The sequence below is a fragment of the Vigna unguiculata genome, chromosome 9, assembly GCF_004118075.2.
Source record: "Vigna unguiculata cultivar IT97K-499-35 chromosome 9, ASM411807v1, whole genome shotgun sequence".
Classification (NCBI taxonomy): Eukaryota; Viridiplantae; Streptophyta; class Magnoliopsida; order Fabales; family Fabaceae; genus Vigna; species Vigna unguiculata.
Genome location: NC_040287.1, coordinates 208595 through 232437, shown reverse-complemented (window position 1 = coordinate 232437; position 23843 = coordinate 208595). Strand labels below are relative to the sequence as shown.

Sequence of the window (23843 nt, the reverse complement as noted above, 5' to 3'; positions counted from 1 at the left end):
TATCATTATCAGGTAACATTGGGTCAGTCAGAACAATATGCAAGGGAATATAGGGAAAAAGATGATCCCCACTATAAGGTTTCAACAGAGAGAAGTGGAAAACTGGATGAATTCTAGCTACTGATGGCAGTAGTAACTAGTATGCAACATGTCCTATGCACTCAATCACCGGAAAGGGTCCAACATACCTCAGTCTTTGATTCTTTCTTAAAGCAACTGAGTGCTGCTTGTATGGTTGTAGTTTCAATAGCACTTGATCTCTACTTTAAATTACACATGATATCTCTTCTTGTTAGCATATCTCTTTCAACTTGTAATTACTCGACAGAAAAGGATCCTCGCCATCTGGAACATATTTTGTGTTCTCAGGTTGCAGACCTTAATACTGGAATAAACTCAAACCTAGGTTGAGACCAAGCCAATAGTGCATCAACAGCTAAGTTATCTTTTCTAAGGTTTATACTCAATAGCAAAGTCATACCCAAGTAATTTGTGCAACCATACTTGCTCCTCTGGGGTTTGCATAACTTGTCATGTCAAACTTTTCAAGTTTTTTTTGGTCTGTTCTGATGACAAACTTGTGGTGGTCAAGCAAATAGTTTCTAAATTTAGCAATAATCTCTGTTATGACATAAAACTCTCTACTGTAGGCTGACTATTTTTGTAGTCTTGGCGTCAATTTCTTCGAAAACAATGCAATGGGAGCATATGTTTAGGGTATTTTTCCAAAAGGCTTGAAAAATTCGGGTAAGGCAAGCACAGGTGCCTTTGTGATTGAATCCTTTAGAACTTGAAAGGCAAACATAGCAGTAGGACCCTACTGCAAATTTTCCTTCTTTAAAAGTTCAATAAGAGGTGCTGCTATGGAGGCAAACCCCTGAAGTCCCAAGGTTGCTAACCAAGCAGCTCCAAGTACTAAATCAGCCCCTGAAACAGGTAACAAGTCCTAGAATCTTAACATCCAATTCTCTTATCAAACCTGCTGTGACACGAGCATTGCGATTAAACCAAGACCTAAAATTAGGAACAAGTTCTACCTATAATTTGAGACAATTAGCCAACCACAATTGTCAGAAATTATCTGAACTTCCACTATCCAGCAAAATCTAAATTGATAAACCATTAATCAACCCTTGAATCTTGATAGTCCCAAAGCCATCTAAAATCAATCATGGAACTTGAACAATCAATCATAAGAAAACATCATTAAAGAAACTAAAATTAACTAATTTTAAAATATAGAATAATTAACCTATAAAATGGTTGACAAATCCAAATCACACACCACAGAAGCTAAAAAAAACCAAAAATGCAATGAAACTTTCATTGAACTAACAGTAGATAGCAATTGCAATATTTTTGAAGACTTAGTATTATTAAAATAGTAATCAGTTCATACTAGATATTCTGTTATCAATTGTTCAATTTGCCTTCAGTCATTAAAAAATAACCTGATAAATGGTTACACATCTAGAGAAATACCAAAAACAGATCCTTGCACACCAGTCCCTATCTCCAATTAGAAGAAAACATATTAATCAAACTACATAGGCCTTTTGCTGTACATGCCAAGCTACGACCTCTTCATAAGACAAGTTTCCTCCAAAAATATCCAAGGCACTACCCACAGTCACATCCACACGCCCCACTCCGGCGCTTTTTATCCTCTCTAGATCAGCCATTCCAGTCACACCACCAGCATAGGTAACAGGAATTGGTGAATGTTTGCCAAGCAAAGCAACAAGCTCTTCATCAATTCCCAACTTTTTCCCTTCAACATCAACACCATGGACCAAAAACTCATCAGCAAAATTGGCAAGAAATTCCATAACACCAGGATCAACAAAAACATCACTGAACTTCTGCCATCTATCAGTGACAATTGCATATTTACCATCCTTTTTTCTACAACTGAGATCCAACACAAGCCTCTCTTTGCCAACAATTTGAACAAGATCTTTTAGCCTTCCAATATCCATTTGTCCGTCATTGAATACATAAGATGTCACAATGACATGGCTCGCTCCCTCTTCTATGTAACTCAAACAATTGTCAGCATTTATCCCCCCTCCAACTTGTAGACCGCCGGGATAAGCATGCAACGCTTCCAAGGCAGAAGCTTTGCTCAAAGGGTCTGCACCAAGCATGATGACGTGGCCACCCGTGAGTCCATCTCCTCTGTAAAGAGTAGCATACTCAGCAGCTGACTTATCAGACTCAAAATTGGTCACAGGATCCGACCCATCACCCCCTTTCAAGTCTTGCAAGGTTGACCCCACAATCTGCTTCACTTTCCCCTTGTGGATGTCGATGCAGGGACGGAATTGAACCGCACATTGAATGGAAGGAGAAGATCTTCTGCTGGAACGTGAGGAGAGAGTGATAGCAGGAAGGTTATTGGGACAAAAGATGGGTGAGGTCACGAAAAGACCAAAGGAATGAGATGCAGAGAGATTTCTCATCATTCCTCAAGGAAACTGTGACCACCCTTCTTCACTCAAAGAAATCGAGGGACTCGCATTCTAGCGCGATGAATATTGAAGGACTAAAAGGGGGAAAATTTTCTTTTCAGGGACCTAACAATGAAATAGAATGGTCAATAGTGAATCATGAGACAGGGATTACCTTCAGCCATGGCAGATCGGACACGAGCAAAGAAAGAAGAGTGCTTCCCTGCTGCAGCCGCGAGTGAAATGCGATCCTAGGATTTCAAGCAAGGTTACGAAGATGGCGTGAAGTCGTACACTCGGTTGGACACCAGGAAAAAAAAAAAATGACAATGGAATTAATTGCTTGTAGATGAGGATTTACACAGGAGTGAGTAATAATTTTGTGGTTCACTGATTCTCCCTTGCAAGGTTTGTTTGAGTTTTGAGTGTTGATGTTGCCTTCTCCAATTGCACCAACAGTTCAGTGTTGGTGTCTTTCTTGGTGGTTCTACGTTTGCACCTTTCACTTCCGCTTGGCTGTTCCTTCCTTTCTCAATAGTTGGGCCTCTTTTCTAAAGTCCAACGAATTTTTGTACGCACAGGGTATAAATCGTAAAAGTAAACAGATATAATTACTTTAGTTAATTTTTTTAGGTGGTGAATGTTGTTTCGTGTTGATATTTAAGTTATAATGTGTTAAATTGTTCAAATATTGTGAGACATTGTTTGATACTTACAAATAATTTAACACAATCGGAGTGGGAGAATTTTTTAAAATTTGAAAACTATATTAAAATTTAAAATAAAGATAAATTTTAAGTTCATGTTAAAAATTAAAGACAGATTCCAATTATTAAGTACAATTATTAGTTATATAATTACTTAAGTAAACAATACTACTAAAGTTATATTACAAGACCGAGTCACATAATTCAACTTATATAATATCACAAATAGAATAATATAATTGGGTTATATAACTATTTATTTTTATCTATGCATTTATATTAACAGCAAGTGTGAATTAGTGCATGTTTAAATCATATTAACAGCATCATGACAACAGTTTTTATCTCCCATCCCATAGAGGAGTTTAAAATGAGTAGAAAAAGATGCGGTTTAAAAAGAGAGTGAAACTCAAGAGGTAAAGAGGGTGTTAAATTCATAGCATGTATTGCTTCAATCTATAAAAGACATTTCAGATTATAACCATTCTTTTTTAATGAAATGTCATCATTTTTTCTCAACAACATGCTTAGCAATCAACGCATAGTTGCATACATTAATTGTCATTGTACCATAACTTTGTGATTTTATAGCAAACGTATTATTATCATTATCAGGTAGCATAAATATCCACACAACACAAGCAGAAATCTACTCAAAATTCATGGTGCATCATCTTAAAGAAGCCTTTCATATTTCATGGTGCATCATCTCTTGTTTTGAACGGACAGTAGCAATCGCATAGCATGCAATCATTGCACCACATCAGTGAACTTCCATTCCTTTACATATTATTTTTGACCAAGCTACCTCGTATTGCTGCATCCTGATTATAGGACGTGTAATGAACAGGTTCCTTTGACAGAAAAATGTATAAAACAGACTGAGACATTCCAAAATCACCTTCATGATACTAAAATTTTTCTGCAACACCATAAATTCTCAAGATTCACCATCTTGTTTTTTCCTGCGGTTGCCTGTTAGATGCACCAGAACAAACGATCAAGGGAGATGACTTGAAATGGGAAGCAATACATAAATCACAGTCAGCATCTCAAACAAAAGAAAATATCAACCATTTCATCACTTGCTTAAAGTTGTTTAAACTCTTTACCCTCTATTTGTTACTATAGGTAAGTAGAAAAGTTCAACATCTACCGTCAAGGGAAATCAAGTAATAGTAATTAGAAAGCTACTTTGATCATAAAAAGGACGCAAAATTATGTGTTTCTTTCATATATTTATATCAACTCATATAACCCAAGAATGAAGCATCAACAGAAGTTCATTTAAATGTCTCCAGTTGTCCTCTGTAATATGTAATTCTTAAGATAGATTTCATCTATGAGTCTGCAGCAGAAGTTTTAAAACAAGACATATATCTTACTTCTAAAATTCTTGCTCCATAAGACCTGACCATCAATACCGGTTAGATTTTGATCATCAAGGCGTTTCCACGTTTTAACTGATTTGACATCTTCCCAACAGCCACTCTCTGTTTTGTCCAAGCTAACTACCACCACTCTTGCTCTTCTAGACCATCCAGCTTTGCCATAAGCATGATATCCAAATCCTCCAGCATAGCAAAGATTTATACCTGTTAACTTGCCACAGAAGTCATTGACATGATCATGGCCAGTGAAAACTGCCTTCACATCTCCAGATTTAACCAATGTTGTGAAGAAGCCAGAATTCACAGAAGCAGAACTTATGCCTTCTTGTTTCACACCTGTGAAGTTTGATGAATCAAATTTAGCATATTCAGGTAATGGAATGTGAAAGTACGCAAGACCAGGTGCAGGTTCTTTCTGAGGCACTGGTCCATTCATGTATGCTTTCTGCAGAACAAAGAGCAAATAGTTCATCCAAAGATTATCAAGGGAAGGAAATAAAAATCAGCTCTGCGTCTAATGAATAGCCACTAACTTCCATCCATAACCACCTAATAAAAAATAGAAAGAAAAACAGGATGGAAAGTGTACAGGAGCCAAAATATAGTTGGTCAATGAAACAGGTAAAACAATACCCTAAGCTTTTTCGATGTCAGTTGGAACCAAAGTTGCTGAGAGGGTTTGATCCAGCCGTAGCCAGGAATGAAAGGAACCTTGGAGTAATCTCCACTGTCGAGAAAGTAGAGATTGAGCACTGATTTATTTTCAAAATCAGTACCTTTAACTCCTCCAACCTCTAAGTTATAGTTCCCAAAACCATCAATTATGTGTATGTCCGGAGGATTGACAATAGATAAAGTGTTTTTCATCCCAGCAATATATTTCATCACCCCTTTCCTAGAGAGGGATCCTTCCTGGTCATGGTTGCCCAAAACAGCTACCCAAGGAATGTTTGAAGCGATTGCAGGGGCAAATGCCTCGTCCATCGATTTAGCCGGATCCGAGGCATCATGTCCAAATATATTATCCCCTGTCACACCAAAAATGAATACACAATCTTATCAACAGTCAAGCAAATTCCAACTTGCTCAATAAAGTAAAAGTTGCAAATCACCCTCCCTTGATTCCACTAAAAATTGCCCTAGAACCCAAACATGTATGAAATAATTGGGGGGAGGGATGGTGTTTCTAAAAGAATCATCTTTGTGCACTCAAATAAAGATAAAAACGAATGAAGAGGCAAAAGAAATGAAAAGTCAAAATATGAACCAGTGAAGACAATTAGGTTGGGTTTCTCAGCAAGGATGATCCTTTGGATGAAGGCGGTGGTGTTGAGGTCAGAGCAAGAAGCATACTGAGAACGCAACACATCCAAGCAGTGGGTAGTCTTCCCATTAGCATAGTGCAAGTCAGCAATCTGCAAGATCTTGAACTCTCCGTTTTTTCCGAACCGCAACTTCTGCTGTTGTGGCGGCTTTCCTTCCTTCGCCGCCGAGAAGCATATCGGAATCAGGCAAAAGCAATAGAGTGGAAACAAAACCCATTTTCCTCTTAGTGCCATACCACTCCAATCTCACAGTGTTGTTTATAATCATCATTTCATGCCTATACTAAGCAAATGCTTTTCTACTGTTGCTTATAAGTCAAGACAATTGCACGGTGTTATTACCAACAAAGACATGGAACACGACAACATACACTGTCAACAAAGGCAGGAAAAATCCTTGTTATACGTTTGCCTCAAAGGAAGAGAAGGAGAAAAATGCTGCGTATAAACTCATTTACTTGACAACTATTTTATAAAGTAATTAACTTTGCGAACAAACTGTAAGTTAATTAACTCAAGTAATTTTCAAACGCATTATTGAGACAATATTGCGTGTAGAAAATCATTTATTCCCAAATAAATTATTTTCGTAACAATGGATTCATCTCTACGATAAAGTGTTAGAGATTTACATTCATTAGATATAAAATTAAATTACACTATATGATTAGGATTAAATCTCACTTGTAGGATTTGATTGTGTAGGACGAAGTTAGGATTAAACTCTGTATTAGTAGTTAAAAATATTTGACAACTTAGGCTAAAAATATTGATAAAAAAAATCAAAAGATATCGGGAAAAAAGTTAAAAATTATATTTTTAGCCTTGTTGATTTACCTTATTCGATAAACGAAAGGAATTCAAAGAACTTATCTGCATTACTAATTTTAAACTTCATTAAACCGAAAATGATAAGAGAGTATATGCAGAATCCATTTCAGAGATTCTTCTGAGCTAGTAATGGTGATAAATATGATACAAAAAATGATGGGAGTGCAGAGCCAGCAGAGCACACACACATGACATGATCCAACTCAAGACTTGGCTCTCTTACATAATCAACAAAGTAGAGAAAATTAAGATGATGAAGTTGGTGGTAGAATGAACTAAGCAACAAGGCTACTACACTACTACAGCTAGAACTGATCTGAAGAAAATAAAACACAATCAAACATCCTTACATTTCAGTCCCAAAGGAGAGGACTTGAACCAAGGCACCCATGTGGAAGTTGTCTTCTGATACAGCCTATAGGCTTCTTCTCTGCTCTCTTGTTTCAACATTCTCTCTTCCACAAGCTTTGTCACATAACCCAAACACATGCTGTTCGCTAAAGCTCCTATGAAGGTCCATCCATGTCCCAACTTCCAAGCAAACACAAACACTCCCCACCACCACAGTTGCTCTCCGAAGTAGTTTGGATGCCGACAGTAATACCACAACCCTTTCTCAAGAATGGCAACCTCTGCCATACCTGCCTCTTTTAGCTCCGTGTTTCTGCTCACAAAGTTGTGAAGCTGAGTATCAGCAATGTATGCTATGACAACACCAGAGATACACATAACTAGGGCTACAAAGTCCCACATGCCCAGAGCCTCATTCACCGAGTGGATCACATAGAACGGAAATGATAGTCCAATCAGAAACACCTGCAAACAAAAACACCCATTTAAATTTAAATGGAAACAGGGTTCATGCATCTTTCATTAAAAAGCACAGAATGAAAAAAGGTGAGTGACCTGCTGAGGCACGTAGATGGCGAAGAAGGAAGCCCACCACCAATGCTTTCCATACTGATGACTCAAATCAGTGAAACGCCAATCCTCCCTGGCACCCCACTGCCACTTTTCTCGCCTGAAGTAGTTGTGGATCAGCCTGATACTCCACAACCAAGTCAACAAGATCACAGTCCTGGACCTTAACCAGTTATACTGAGCCAAAGGGTGAGTTGAATAGTAATGAACAAGCATCACCGGTATCACTGTCCAATACGGGTCAATCATCTGCACCAACAGGCTCAAAATCAAACCAGAAACGAAACTGCATACATCTGAGTGAAGAGAAGAAAAGAGGGAAGTTTGGAAAGTATACCCAGTGGCTGGATTGGATTAGGCCGATGAGCCAGAAGAGCAGATTGACATTGAAGAAGAAAAGGACATTGGCAAATAGTAAAGGATGGTGATAGCACCATGTCCACAGAGTTGACGGAGAAGATGGAGACTGTGGAAAGCCACTAATGGCCGATTGGAATGAGAGGTAAACCAGGATGGAAGGAAGAGGGACCAAGAATGCTATGATAGCATTCTTCAGATTGCTACTTGTTGCCATGTTGTGATTTATTGTCATGATCTTTGTGCCTTCCACTTTTATAGCTCTCAAAAATGAAAAGGGAACCAAGGCATGCAGAACCTCCAAATCATGTGTGCCCAGACAAAGTTCAGCACATTTCCCTTTATGTTTCTACTTGTGGTTCCCCACATAGCCACGCCACCAGGTTATCAATTAGCCTGATCCTTTGTTTGTTCCACACAATGATTAGGGGATTCTATGATCCCAATGTCTGTATATCCACGCCCATTTCATTTGACTTTTATGTCTTACTGTCAAAAACCCATATAAATACTCTACTCACACAGAGTCTCTGTTAAAAAGTTTTGTCTGTCTAGAACTATTTTCAAATTCAGAAAAGTGAATCTGAGAATAAATCATTCTCTGATATGGATATATTCATTGTCCAAAACTGCAACCCATGCAGTTTGATTTGAAGCTAATGAATGGCTCTCATTATTAACCGTGCATGTATATAAATTTTAGCATCAATTTGATTAGCAGTTTGATTTGAAGCTAATGCATGTATATAATGTTGTGGAAGAAGTAGGTGATTAAGCATGGTTCATAATTATTAGAGTTGGAGACAGCTGCAATTTGCTTTTTGAAAGTTAACTACTAAGATTCTGAATGATGCAGTGCAAGAAGAAGATGAAGAAGGGGCCAACCCAAAACGAAAACTGGGTAAATCATTAAAGTAAAACCAAATGATAACCTTAGCATTGCTGCAATGATGTTTGCCTCCAACAGGAGTGTCCCTAATCATACATTACAAAGCAGTTGCAGCATAAATCCCCGCCATCAACGGAGTAAAAGATGAACACCTGAGGATTAGGGACCATTTGGAATCAATAATGGTCACTCAATTAATTTGTGTGTGTGTTTATGCACCTCAAAATCAGAATATTATTAAACAACAACCCCAAACCATTCCTTATTCCTCACCATGCAAAGTTTCTCTCAACATTCACAAACATTTGATTTAACCATCATCATATACAGATTCAAAAATCTTAACTTTTTACTTACCCACCCCATTTTTTTTGTTAGGTCACCTACCTCTTTTACAATTTTTTAACCAAAAAAATCCTCTTTTACATTATTAAGTTAATGTTATATTTTTACAATTTTTTATTCTGTATGAGTTTATGGTAATTATTTTAAAAAATAAATATAACAGAGAAGTCTATATAATAATAATAAAAAAAAATTAATATAATAAATTCTGTCGTGTTATATATATATATATATATATATATATATATATATATATATATATATATAGGTATGGTTTATAGATATTCAAAATTAGAGAGTTTTGTGTTGATGTCTCTATTTTTTAATACCACTTGTACAGTTATAAAATCAATAAAAGGGAAAATATTTTTAAAATATAAGATATCAATATAAAAACTGCTCAACAAAACAAAACATACATTCTGCGGTGTTGATTTAAAAAATAATGAAATGGAAATTTGTATTTGTATTTGTTTATATTAAATTTTTTTAAAAATAACACAATATGATTTTTTTATTTTTTTTATGTATTGCGAAATCGCACCCACAAAGGAAACAAGGGTAATTTTGTTGAAAATATGGGGAGTGGGAATAACACTTTTCGTTACAAGCCCATGATTATTTAATACCTTTTCTATTTCATTTTAAATTTAGCTGGGGAAAACTGGGAATATAGATTTAATGGGGTTGCAGGAAGAAAAAAAAGAAGGTGCATAAAGAAATTACCCGTTATCTCTCTACGCATAGGCTCAGGACGATAAACTTTATTGTATTCGTTATATTTCCAATTTTATTAAAATATTTTATTATGATAATAATTTAAAATTTTAAAATTTAAAATTCTGCTTCACATGTTAAATCAGGACAATTTTTTTCTTCGACTTTTTGTTGCATTAAATATTTGAGATATGGACCATCAATATTAACATTTTAATTATTTGGATTTTGCATCATAATAATCAATTGTCTTAAAAGCATATTATAAATACAATTATTTGAAAATTTTAAAGTTAGTTTTTTAATGTTAAAAATTTAAGATAGTGATAGTAGCTATATTAATTACTACATGATATATGTATTAAATTTTAGTAACTTGCTTTTTAAAATTTATAATTATGATGAAAGTTTATCTCAGATCTACTTATTAGAAATTTGTTTATTAATAATAACTTGAATTTACATTCTATTCATTATTTACATTTTCTCTTTCATTTTAAAACAAAAAATAATATTTTTTTTGCTTACATTTCCATTTATTTATTTATTATACATTATAGTCTGATTTTATATTTATAACATATTTAGAAAGAAAAATGTCGTCAAAAATTACATAAATAAACTAATTAGGTGAGAATAACATAGCATCTTAATTATTCATACATAGAGAAGAGTGTCAAAACACTTAAGAAAAAGTTTTCTATTTTAACAATCTAACCTACTTCCAACCATCATAGTCTCTGTGTTATGTAAAACACACTCAAAAAAATAGTTCAAATTCAAAACAAAAAATGTTCATATCGAACTTAAGTCAACCTTCAAGTCGAATAATTTTTATCAAGTCCGATCAAATCAAACTCGACTTAGTTTGAATTAAAATATTAGTCCTAAATAAATGAATATCAATTCAAGAAAAAAAGACATAAAAGAAAAAAGGAAGAAAGTCACACTTTTTGAAGAGAATGTTGTGGTCTGTGATGTATCTTTCATCTTTTTCGAATCAGATTGACTTTTTTTTAAGTTGAAATTTGGACAAAATAATGTAAATATTAAGTACAAAATGATAGTATTATGGTACTTGATTTAGTCTCACATCATTTAAAATTGTGAGATGTGATTCTCTATTTTACTATATAAGAAGTTTGAGATATACCATAAATAAATAAAAAATACTTACTATTATAGTCCATGGACGTAAACATATACATTATATGTCGAATCATTATATGTCCAATCACGTTAAATTTTTTATTGTTTATTTTTCTTTCCTTGTTCTTTCTTTTATTATTTTGATCCTAACACAAAAAACTACGTTTGGAGTTCTAAAACTTACATCAATACTTTAGATTAGATTAATTGAAACTAACGAATTTAAAAAGATATTTTGCAGATTGATTTTTAGTACAATTGTTCTTTAAAATGTTATAAAAAAAATTAAAGTTTTTAAAGAACAATAGTGTTCTATTTCGATAACTAAATAATAAATGTACACTTTATACGAATGATTTTGAATACATCAAATTTAAATTATTGTCGAGTAAGACCCGACACTTGAATATTGTAAATTTAAAAATATAATTAAAAGAAGGACCTTACAATGTGACAGATACGTTTCTTATTAAACATTAATTTCAACGAAAACAGTATATTTTTTCATTTATGAAATAATAATTGGCAAAAAAAGATAGATCAAAATTCAAATATTTTTTAAAAGAATTTTATACTATAAGGGTTTAATTAACGTAATTTTTGTCGAAAGTCTTAAATGCCCCTAAGTCAACCTGCATTAAGTAATGAAACAATTGTAAAATAAGACAGTTGCGTGCAATTTGGGTAAATCAATCATAGAATTTGTTGATTAACATGCACCTCCATTGAATATTCAAACACAAATGTTTTATAATTCACATAATTATCGTAAATCTGGTTTTGAATTGCGCGTAGACATCGAAAGTAACCCTCTTTTTCTAATTGCAACTTGCTTTTTCATCTCAAATCCCTAACCCTAAATACACCAAGTCAAAGAAAACTTTTCAAGCCTCATACTTTATTTTTTGTGTGTATATCCAATTATGTATTCACATTTTTCGAGTAATCTACGCATTTGCTATAAAAATCTAACAATATAATAATTCCATTTCTAGTTCAGATTGCCTATTATAACTTCAAGTGGTTTATGAATTGCAAGTACACAGACACATAAAATAAATATTGAATATTAATCATATATTTTAAAAACAATTATTGTAAAAGTCAACACTAAGTATTGTAATTAAATTACCAAGTTGCACACTACATTTGCATTAGTATATTAAAAGGTTTTGTTTGTGATGATGGGAATATATACCGACAGCTTTATTAAACAATATAAAAGATATGATAAATAAAACCTACCCTTGTTTCACAGTTTAAAATTTAAAATGAAGACCATTTAAAACCTGTTCATATTATAATCCAATAATTAGTTAGAGTTTAACAAAAAAGAATGAAAGAAACTACTTTAAACAAAAAGTTTAATTTTTTCTGAATTTATTGAATAATGATCTTACTTGATTCATATAATACCCTCACCTGTCTTTATTGTTGTTATGATTGACGTCAATGAAATGTATTAATCATATTTTTGTACATTTCTGTGGGGGCACTGCTCCTAATATGACATTTACGTGTTGTAATGCTAAAACATTTTTGCCAAAGTCAACCTACCATGCATATTATTTTGTGGCATATAATTTGCATACTTATAACAAAAATAACTATTGGAAATAATTTTGTTTTCTATATAAATAATATGTAAAATAAAGAGATGTATAGAATAGAGAAAAGAGATAATAGCAAATACCGAAAAAAATTTAAATATAAAAGAAAAAGTCACATGTTTAATCTACTAAAATTTTTTTACTAATAATAATTAATGATTTGATAATTTTTTTTGGAATTTCGAATAACCAACAAAAAAAAAATTGACATACAAGGTACATAATATTATAGGAAAAATTTGATGGATATTTAACTAAATATTAGAAGGAACTAAATACATAAGATAAGATGCAGGATGAAATATTTTCTCGAAACTAATTTTTTAATTTTTTAATATGTATTTGTATATGATACACTAATTGTTTATTTATTCTCTTTTACCTTTTCTTTGTGGTTTCAATAATTTTCTTACTAGAGACACTTATAATTTATGATTTTTTGTGTCTTTCTGTCTTCCTCTTGAAATATGATACAAATAATTATATTACTTTAATTTACATAATGGACTAGTGGCCCGTAAAGAAAAATACATCTTTTTCTTTTTATTAATTACTTTTAACAAAAAACATACCTTGTCATGCAAATTCTCATTCAAGTGAATAGGCATTTATGCATACTTCGATGGAACAATCCTCAATTGCATTCACTTAAGGTATAGACAACTTTGTTGATGTCAAACAAAGTTTACTTTGCTTCTCTCCTCTTACTACCACCATTTTTCCTTAAATGCACTTCCATTTTCCATTATGATAATCATCCTCATCAAATACATGTATACAGATACGACTGAGGCAAATATCTTCAAATGCAGCTTGCAACCGATATTAGTCTCTAACCAGACTTCTCTAATGCCATCAACCTTGCTAGACCTTATCTTCTCATGCTCAAAATATCCAACAATATAGGATGTTAAATAATCACATTGTGGTGTAACATGAAATGAGGCAACAAAGCAACAAAGTCAATAACTCATTCATAATCTTGGCTAGTGAGATTAATAGAGTCACATTCATAAACAATGACAATTTCACTGATAGATACAATTATAATAATGTTTTTACTTTCATCTTTTCTTCTATTGTTATTATTCTCCTACCCCCTTATCTCTCTTGTTTGAAAATCATACACTTTTTAATCATGTGTTCTGATTTATTACAATGAAAACATGCAACATATTTCTTTGGTAATTTGTTCCACTAATGTCTTCAAGTTGTCTGGTGATGAGCCAAGCAACAATAATGCTAGTAACTCATCATGTAATACAGTCTCCACATTGATCAATTGTTTCACATATTATGAAAACTTTCAAGGAAGTTTTAGAGTCAATCAACTCGCTTGATTTCTTCCATAAGTTGTAAACTAGAGTCTCACATCATATGTGATGATAAAAAATTTGATTTATTTGTTGATTTAGTACCATATTCCTCAATAAGATTACATAGGTCTTTGCAAAATAACAAATCTTTTATGCAAGATTTTTATATTTAATAATTGGTAGAATCCAATTTAATCATTATTCCAGTACCATTATTATTTTCCATCTTCAAAACACAAACCAAAGCTTTTAATCGAAACTTTGATATATCAGTCGTTGAAAAGAAAATAAAAATAACAAGTGAAAACTAAACTTAGATTAAGTTTTTCATATATAAATAATATGTAAAATAATGAGATACACAGAATATAAAAAAAAAAAACTTGATGATACCAAAATTTTTATTTAACATGAAAAAATCTAAAGAATTTAGTTACCGTAAAAATTTTCACTAATAGTAATTAATGGATACCAAATACATTTTTATCTCACCGGATACACTTATAACTTTTCTGTCTCATTCCTTAAAAACTAATGTAAATATTTATATTATTTTAAATTAGATATTGAGTTGGTAATCCATAAAGAAAAACTTTTTTTTAACATGAACTAGTGACCCAATATATAGGTGACCGAGTTAACAAATAGTTGATTATTTTAATGTCATTTTTTTTTATATTTGCGGGAATTGTCTGGGGAAGTTTCGTGGTTGAAAGCATTGTACTTTGTAAGCGATATGGACATGGCATGAAGTAGTGGAATTTACTTTTATTTTATTAGTATATCATCATTCACACCCGCACAAATGTGAAACTGACATGATTCCTATATTTTATCTGTAGATTCAATATCAAAGAAACACAGAGTGTTAGAAAATTGGTAATCAGTGTGAGTGGTACAACACAACACAAGACAAACACAAACACAAACATAAACAACACAGGGATCCATCCATTGTTGTTGGATGCTAAAGGAGGGAGTGAGAACGAAAGTGGATGGTGCGGTTTTAAAGTGCATTTTGAGACAGAATATCCATTCCCTCGAGTTTGTTTTGTGATTATGATTGTGAGTTCCACTTTCACACGTTATTATGTATGGCATGATGATGATGATGATGATAATAATAATAGAGAAATTCCACTGAGGCACTACCGGCCGCCCCTCCCAACCCAACCTCAGAACAAAAGTAAACGCTGAATACAGATTATTTATTTTATTATTACCATACTTTTCTTTCATATATCATATATCTATCTCCCACTTGTCAACATCACTCCACTTTCTTCCCTTCTTACCTTTCCTGGGACATGGTCATTGGTCAATGCCTGGTCGCTGCTGCTATGCCATGCATATTACCCTTATGCCCATTCATTCTTCACCAAGGAACCACCTTAAAGACTCCATCTTTTCCTTCTGGGGATTCGTTCCGATGAGAGCTCCAGCTCCAGCTCCACCTCCCACTTCCACATCAACATCCATCTACATGATTCCCAACTTAATCCTCTCTCTCACTCTCCTCTTTCTTCTTCTTCCTGTTCAAGCCGCCTCCTGTAACCAACTCGATAGAGACTCACTCTTTGCCTTCTCCAGGAACATATCCACTCCTTCTCCTCTCAATTGGTCTGCTTCTGTTGATTGTTGTCTCTGGGAAGGCATTCACTGTGATGACAATTTCAGAGTCGTACATCTGTTGCTACCATCCAGGGCTCTCGCTGGCTTCATCTCCCCATCTCTCACAAATCTCACTGCTCTCTCCCGGCTTGATCTATCCCATAACCGCTTATCCGGTAATCTCCCAGACCAATTTTTCTCACTTCTTAATCACCTGCAGATTCTTGATTTAAGCTACAATCGTCTCTCTGGTGAATTGCCACCCTTTCTTGCTATTGCTAATACCAGTGCCAATACTATCCGGGAGCTTGATCTCTCCAGTAATTTATTCCACGGAAAACTACCACTCTCTCTCCTTCACCACCTGGCAGATGCAGTCGCGGCAGGGACTTTGACATCTTTTAACGTCAGTAACAACAGCTTCACGGGTCAAATCCCCACTTCTCTCCTCTGCAGTAACAACACTGGCTCATCCTCCTCTCTTAGATTCTTGGACTATTCCTCCAATGATTTCTCTGGCATGATTCAGCCAGGACTAGGAGCATGTTCCAAGCTGGAGAGATTTCGAGCAGGCTCCAATTCCCTATCCGGGCCTCTTCCTGTTGATATTTTCGATGCTGTTTCTCTCAAAGAAATCTCCTTGCCCCTCAATAAACTCAGCGGAACCCTCGGCGAGGCCATTGTTAACCTTGTCAACCTCACAGTTTTGGAGCTCTACTCCAATAATTTCACCGGGCCCATCCCCTCGGATATCGGTAAGCTCTCCAAATTGGAACGTTTACTCCTTCATGCCAACAACATAAATGGCACTCTTCCCCCATCTCTAATGGACTGTGTCAATCTTGTCATGTTGGATGTAAGGCTCAACTTGTTGGAGGGAAGCCTCTCAGCATTGAATTTCTCCGGACTCCTCAGACTCTCGGCACTTGACCTCGGCAACAATAGTTTTACTGGTATTATACCACCGACCATGTATTCCTGCAAATCCCTTAAAGCAGTGAGGCTTGCATCTAATCATTTTGAGGGACAGATCTCACCTGATGTACTTGGACTTCAGTCTCTGGCTTTCCTATCAATTTCTACCAACAACCTCAGCAATGTCACTGGGGCTCTCAGGCTGCTTATGGGACTCAAGAACCTTAGCACTCTTATGCTCTCCCAGAATTTTTTCAATGAAATCATGCCAGATGATGTCAACATAACAAACCCAGATGGATTCCAAAAGATCCAAGTTCTGGGTTTGGGAGGTTGCAATTTCACAGGCCAAATACCACACTGGCTTTATAATCTGAAGAAGCTAGAGGTCTTGGATTTGTCCTATAATCAAATTAGTGGTTCAATTCCTCCTTGGTTGCACACGCTTCCCGAGCTTTTCTACGTAGACTTGTCTTTTAACCTCCTCACAGGAATGTTTCCAACTGAGCTCACAACTCTTCCAGCACTAACATCACAACGGACCTATGACGCAGTAGAAAGGACTTACCTGGAGTTACCCGTGTTCGCTAATGCCAACAATGTTTCTCAGATGCAATACAATCAGATTTCCAACCTACCACCGGCAATATATCTCGGAAACAATAGCCTCAACGGCAGTATCCCGGTAGAGATTGGCAAACTCAGAGTCCTTCATCAGCTGGACCTCAGTAACAACAAATTCTCTGGCAATATCCCAGCGGAAATTTCTAACTTGATTAACTTAGAGAAACTATCCCTCTCAGGAAACCAACTTTCCGGTGAAATTCCCGTTTCACTCACAAGCTTGCATTTTTTGTCTGCTTTCAGTGTAGCATTCAATAATCTTCAAGGGCCGGTACCCACAGGTGGTCAATTTGATACTTTCTCCTTTTCCAGCTTCGAAGGAAACCCACAGTTGTGTGGTTCAGTTGTTCGGCGGTCTTGTCTTCCCCAACAGGGTACTGCTGCACGTGGTCACAGCTCAAGCAAAAAGCTGATAATTGGATTTGCCATTGCAGCCAGTTTTGGGCTTGTTTCCTTGGTTTCAGTGTTGATAGTGTGGGTAATATCCAAGAGGAGGATCAATCCAGGTGGAGACCCTGACAAGATTGAAGTAGAATCAATCTCTATCAACTCTTACAGTGGGGTTCATCCCGAGGTTGACAAAGAGGCGAGCCAAGTGGTGCTGTTCCCTAATAAAACAAGTGAAATCAAGGACCTTACCATGGTTGAAATACTAAAAGCTACTGAAAACTTCAGTCAGGCAAACATAATAGGATGTGGGGGTTTTGGTTTGGTGTATAAAGCAACATTACCAAATGGAACTGCTCTGGCCATCAAGAAACTTTCAGGAGATTTGGGTCTCATGGAAAGGGAATTCAAAGCAGAGGTAGAGGCTCTGTCAACAGCACAGCATGAGAATCTGGTTGCATTGCAAGGCTACTGTGTGCATGAGGGTGTTCGGCTTCTCATATACACTTACATGGAAAATGGAAGTCTGGATTACTGGCTGCATGAGAAAACCGATGGTCCATCTCAGATTGATTGGCCTACTAGACTGAAGATTGCACAAGGTGCAAGTTGTGGATTGGCTTACATGCACCAAATATGTGAACCACATATAGTGCATCGTGATATAAAGTCAAGCAATATACTCCTTGATGAAAAGTTTGAGGCACATGTTGCTGATTTTGGTCTGGCCAGACTCATTCTTCCTTATCACACTCACGTCACAACAGAACTTGTAGGAACATTAGGTTACATTCCCCCGGAGTATGGACAAGCATGGGTGGCAACTCTGAGAGGAGATGTGTACAGCTTTGGGGTTGTCATGCTTGAGCTTCTAACTGGAAGAAGGCCTGTTGATGTAAGCAAGCCAAAAATGTCAAGGGAGTTAGTTGCCTGGGTTCAGCAAATGAGGAATGAAGGAAAACAAGATCAAGTCTTTGATCCATTTCTCAGAGCCAAGGGCTTTGAAGAACAGATGCTCAAGGTTCTTGATGTAGCCTGCATGTGTGTCAGCCACAATCCTTTCAAGAGACCCTGCATCCGAGAAGTAGTTGAATGGCTCAGAAATGTTGGATTATCCAACCACCAAATGAATAAAGACTAGAGATAAATGTCTGTTCTTCACAAATATTGACCATAGACATGTATACTTTGTGCAAAAAGTTCCAATTCAATATATACAGAATCATTTTTACCTCTGTAAATGATGATGACTCTCCTAATCAGATTATGTTAGTACCAAGATTTTGATAACTGTATATATGATATCATCCATATTGCTCAGGAAAAATTTCTATCTTAGGAATACCTTAATGCCACAAATTGCTTCTGTAAGACTTTCCAATTATACAACATCCCAAACTAATTTGCTATCGAGATCATGGAACACTCAGACAAACAAATGACAGTTCATGGTCACACATCATATGCAAAATCAAGTAACAAAAGAGTAAGACATTACAAGAAGGTTATGTTTTTCTTTTCTTTTTTAAACAATAATTTCGGGGTACAATTTGAAAATGCTGGGTATGACAGAATTGAGTGGAGAAAAGATAGTGGAGATTAATTGAAATGATGGTGATGATTATTTGTTGACTACAGAATGGGAGTATCTATCTATCTATCTTTTTTGAGATGTGAGTACAATTAAAGAAATTGAAATAGTTCCATTGTCGGTGGTGGCAGTAAATGGAATTTGAAGTTTTTCATGTTAGAAAAATGAAAAAGAGCATCGAATAAATGAAAGAAATAGAATGGAATGATGCATTGCATGTTTGGTATAGAAGCTGCCAATCTCAGACCGAGGCATGCGAAAAGAGATTCCACCCGTTTCATTATCAGATTATATGATTAATATTTAGGTATTAAATCTTTATTAATTTCATCCTTAAGTTTATACTTTTTATTTATTAATTTGGTCCCTAAATACATATATTTTATCACGTATAAGTTTAAAGAACTCTTTAATATTTAAAGAATAATTTAACATTATTTTTAATATTTTAATGTTTATTCTGCTGACTTTAAATTTCAGGTGATATGGTATTACATTTTATCTTTTATTCTTTTTTTTCCAAGGTAATCTATTGTTTACATTATATTCTTTTATTCTCTCTTCTTCTTTTTTTCTGTGAATGAGCTGTTACTCAATAGGAGGGGTTGAATTTGAATAAATTCATAAACTGAAAAGTTTTTAGTTGAATCCGATTTGTGTGTTTTTTTACTAGACTAAACTCAATTGACCTTTTAACTGGATTAATGAATTATGTTACATGTTTTGAATTTTAATTACTAACATTTGTGAATTTTAAAGTATTTTTAAAAAATCTTTTAAATTTGTTAGCATAGACTATATTATTTAATATTTTAAAAATATACATTTAAACAACAAAATAATGAAATGAATAAAATAATAATTACATTAATAATATTTATCTTATTTAATAAATTTAGTTTATTTGAGTTCAACTTTAATCTGCTAATGAGTTTTAAAGTAAATTACCTCGGTTCACTCGTATAATCTAATTGTGGGTTAACTTAAAAATGAGTGAATTTAATCCATTTTATGGTGAACCAAAATTTTATAACTTAGTTCAAACTATTTTATATTAGATTAATGGCTTGAATCAATTTATTTTATTTAGTACAGTTGAATTAAAATGTATTAATCGACCGATTATTTTATAAAGTATAATCCAAATATTTATTTATATCACTAATTATAAAGAAGTTATAGTTAAAAATTAAAAGGTGATACATAATTTGAGAAACTAATAAAGTATACATCAAAACTATTTAAATAATATTAAATTACATTTTAGTATTTGAAAATTTCAAATTTGAATGGGATTTAAAAAAAAAACACACATTTATAATTGACTTGTGTTTCAAAATTGAATTCCTATCATCCTAATATAAGATTTATATTTAAATCAAGTTTATGTTAATTTATCAATTTGAATTAATTTATGAATTGGAAAACTTGATGTGTTTTTTGGCATGGTCACTCATCATAGATGGAGCTGATTTTAGCTGTAGAGGTCATAAGAGGTGGGATTGAATTACTTTGTCACCCTATCAAGTGGTGAATTAAATCATCCAATATAGATTAATAAAAATCTTACTTCTTGCTTTTCATTCATGAACAACTTCAATTTCATCTAGTACTTGCTTACCAGTAACAGCAAAGAAAAAAAAAAGTTATCTGGAGTCTGTGAATTGAGTTTCTGGGAAATCCTGACACACATTTGGTGAACAGGGATGATTACAACAGGTTGTGAAGATGAAGCAACTTCTTAAAAAATAACAAATTGTTTGGCACAACATATGACATTATAGATAGAACATACAATAAATTGGATTGACCACCTGCAGAGGTAACAACACAGATAGGATATTACATTACAAGAAAAAAAGGAGGTTGTGTTGTAAAAGATTGATCTGTCTGTCCATAAAATGAGAGTGTCCTGTCCCCGTAAAACCCCATTGGTTTGGGTAAAAAGAGAGAAACGGGGAAAGCAAATCCAACTCAGAAACCAACAACTTCAACTTCCTTCATTCAAACATGTTGGAGGATTGAAAAGGGTAACAACACTTCAAACTTACTTAAACGAACTCAAATAGAGAGAAAAAGAAAGGTGTAACGAATAAAAAATGTTTCCTTTTCAGTCATCTCCTTGGATATACCAACAGAGAAGCATGGTGGCACAGCGGCGCAGGATGTAGAGACGAGCACGTTGCTCCTTAACCAAAGAAGCGCACTTGTTGCTGAACCCATTACCACGCTTCAACTCTTCAACCTCACCCATCTATATGCTGATTTTGATATCAGTGCTTTTCACACCCCAAAAAAAAGCTCGCTCGCAACAGAGCTTGAGGGAGTTGGTGGAGGAGCAGAGGAACTTATATACTCATACGTATGAATGTATATTATATAAATATATATATATATATATATATATATATATATATATATATATATATATATATATATATATATATATATATATATATATACGTACGTACGTACAAAGGCAACAGTTGACGTGCCGAGTGAAGGAGTACACAGGAAGTGAACGTGTGTAGGCTCGAAAACTGAGGTCTCTAGGATTTGTGTAGTTGAGGTTTAAGATTCAACGCAGGGGAGGGGGAATGAATGTGGTTTTCGTGATGCAATAAAATACTGTCCTTACCTGTGTTGCCAATGTGGAATAAACTTGTTGGCGTGCAAGATCAAGCGACGTTGACGTAGATGTTGATGTTAAGGTTGAGAATATTGAGGTTGAGGTTTATTATAAAAGTGGCAAAGGTGATGGAACATTAAAAGAGGGGCTCTGCTATAATTCAGACAAAGCACGCAGTGTTTAGTCATGGGAACGCCAACAAACTATGTTAATACAATAAGTATGAGAATCTGTACCACTAATTCTTCTTATCCCAAACCAAAGATAATATATTGTTTTCAGTTTAAAACAATATCTTCATGATGAATCCTGTTTTTGCTAGGGAGAATATGTTCCTTTGTTAGTAAAACTTTTCAAACCCAAAATTCCGTTTCATCCATCTACTTATTGTTCTTTATATCAAAAGTAAAAGTACTTATTCTTCTTAGAATATCATATGAACAGATGAAATCTCAGATCTTTTCATTCCTTTAGCTGATTGACAAAAATACAACTCAGGTTAGAAATTTTTTTAGTGAGTACTGAATTAAGGCTATTCCATAGATTAAGTTTAACTTTGATTAAATTCTATCATTTGAATTCTTTAAAAACTAATTTTAACTTAAAAAAGAAATTTATTTATTTATTTATCTTTTGTATAGGTATTTGTTAAGAAATTTGTACATAAGAATAGTTAGTTGTTATGCTTGGATTTGTTGTCCTGTCAAATGTGACATTTACATAGAAATTGAGGGTGGAGGATATGCGAATCAGTAGATTTATCCCGGACTACTTGAAAAATAGTCAAATCATATTTTTCATTACAGTGAAAAAGTTTGGATTCTAAGCATGATGTTGAGTAGGATCTTTTCAGGATGCCAAATTTTACCTTGAATAGATATACTATTCGATTTTGAACTTAGATCAAGATTATCTTTCTTCTAGTTTAGCATTAATTTGTGATGGGTCAAATGAGTTCTCGATATGCAGAAGATATGGTTCCATTTTTACATGTTTCAAACTATTTCATTTCACGTTATTATCATAATATCATGCCCTGAATTTAATTGAACTAAAAAACTCTAAATATTATGTGGTGAAAAGTGAAGTGAAAGCATATACGAGGAGAAAAGCACTAACATGCCCTTCGTCTATCACAAACAATTCAGTAGGATTGGTAGAGTATTTCTTAATCCTTTATGACATTATGCATCCCCATTCAGTGAACTTCCATAAGTGTGGCACAAGCTGCCCTCTAGAGACTGTTTGCAACTATTAATAGAGTAGAATTCAAGCAGAGTGAGGATGTTTCTTCAATTTTTGAGTTTTTTCTTTCGCTGTTTTTATTATGTATGGATAATAGGACTTAGGAGGAGCCAGGTCCTCGAGATCGTTTCCAAAACACATGCTTATACATTTTTTATGACAGGTTCATGCCCCCAGAGTACGGAGAAGCATGGGTGGCTACTCTGAGAGATGTTTGGGTTCAACAAATGAGGAGTGACGGAAAACAAGATAAAGTCTTTGATCCATCAAAGAGAGAGAGGCAAGGGCTTTTGGAGAAGAGATGCATAAGGTGATGTCAACCAGAATCCTTTCAAAAGACCAAGCATAGAGAAGTCGCTGAATGATCGAGGAATGTAGGATTATCCAACCAGTAAATGAATAAAGACTAGAGATAAATGTATGTCCTTCACAAATACTGATAATAGACATGTATACTTGTCAAAAAAATGTTCCAATTCAATATACAAAATCATTTATACTTCATAACGATGACTCTCCTTGTCAGATTATCAGTACCAAGATTTTAATAACTATATATGTGATCATCCATATTGCTCAACTCTCTGACCAAACCTTCTGCAACATGAGCATTGCAATTACCAACCAAGACTTGAAAATTAGGTATAGGTTCTACGATAATTTGAGGCAATGGGTCAATTGCCAACTGCAATTGTAAGAAATTATCTGAACTTCCACTGTCCAACAGAAGCTGAACAGTTGCACCAATAATCAATACTTGAAACTTCATAATCCAAAGGCCATGTAAAATCAATCATAATTTCACGCCATGTAAAATCAACCATAAAATAAAA

At 34.3% G+C, this 23843-nt stretch overlaps 4 protein-coding genes across 5 annotated transcripts; 1 reads left to right on the top strand and 3 right to left on the bottom strand.

Annotated features, from left to right (window-relative positions):
- Positions 1-1356: 1356 nt before the first annotated feature.
- Positions 1357-3013, bottom strand: LOC114164276 (1-(5-phosphoribosyl)-5-[(5-phosphoribosylamino)methylideneamino] imidazole-4-carboxamide isomerase, chloroplastic-like). 2 transcript variants are annotated; one of them, XM_028048883.1, is made up of 3 exons: positions 2812-3013; positions 2626-2701; positions 1357-2545 (listed from the first exon to the last, which is right to left on the bottom strand). In XM_028048883.1, the coding sequence occupies exon 3, from the start codon at positions 2463-2465 to the stop codon at positions 1539-1541; it is 927 nt and encodes a 308-aa protein (XP_027904684.1). In that variant the 5' UTR covers positions 2466-2545; positions 2626-2701; positions 2812-3013; the 3' UTR covers positions 1357-1538. The 2 variants fall into 2 exon arrangements, with proteins under 2 accessions (XP_027904684.1, XP_027904683.1); XM_028048882.1 differs by having other exon boundaries at positions 2626-3012.
- A 689-nt stretch (positions 3014-3702) lies between these two features.
- LOC114163328 (probable inactive purple acid phosphatase 29) lies at positions 3703-6244 on the bottom strand. Its single transcript, XM_028047575.1, has 4 exons — positions 5816-6244; positions 5182-5576; positions 4543-4993; positions 3703-4132 (listed from the first exon to the last, which is right to left on the bottom strand). The coding sequence occupies exons 1-4, from the start codon at positions 6105-6107 to the stop codon at positions 4098-4100; spliced, it is 1173 nt and encodes a 390-aa protein (XP_027903376.1). The 5' UTR covers positions 6108-6244; the 3' UTR covers positions 3703-4097.
- A 503-nt stretch (positions 6245-6747) lies between these two features.
- LOC114163329 (uncharacterized protein C594.04c-like) lies at positions 6748-8622 on the bottom strand. Its single transcript, XM_028047576.1, has 3 exons — positions 7963-8622; positions 7611-7874; positions 6748-7520 (listed from the first exon to the last, which is right to left on the bottom strand). Exons 1-3 carry the CDS (start codon positions 8215-8217, stop codon positions 7041-7043), a joined length of 999 nt encoding a protein of 332 aa, XP_027903377.1. The 5' UTR covers positions 8218-8622; the 3' UTR covers positions 6748-7040.
- Positions 8623-15281: 6659 nt separating this feature from the next.
- LOC114163208 (tyrosine-sulfated glycopeptide receptor 1) lies at positions 15282-18835 on the top strand. The gene has a single exon (XM_028047373.1). It carries the CDS (start codon positions 15330-15332, stop codon positions 18684-18686), a length of 3357 nt encoding a protein of 1118 aa, XP_027903174.1. The 5' UTR covers positions 15282-15329; the 3' UTR covers positions 18687-18835.
- Positions 18836-23843: the final 5008 nt, after the last annotated feature.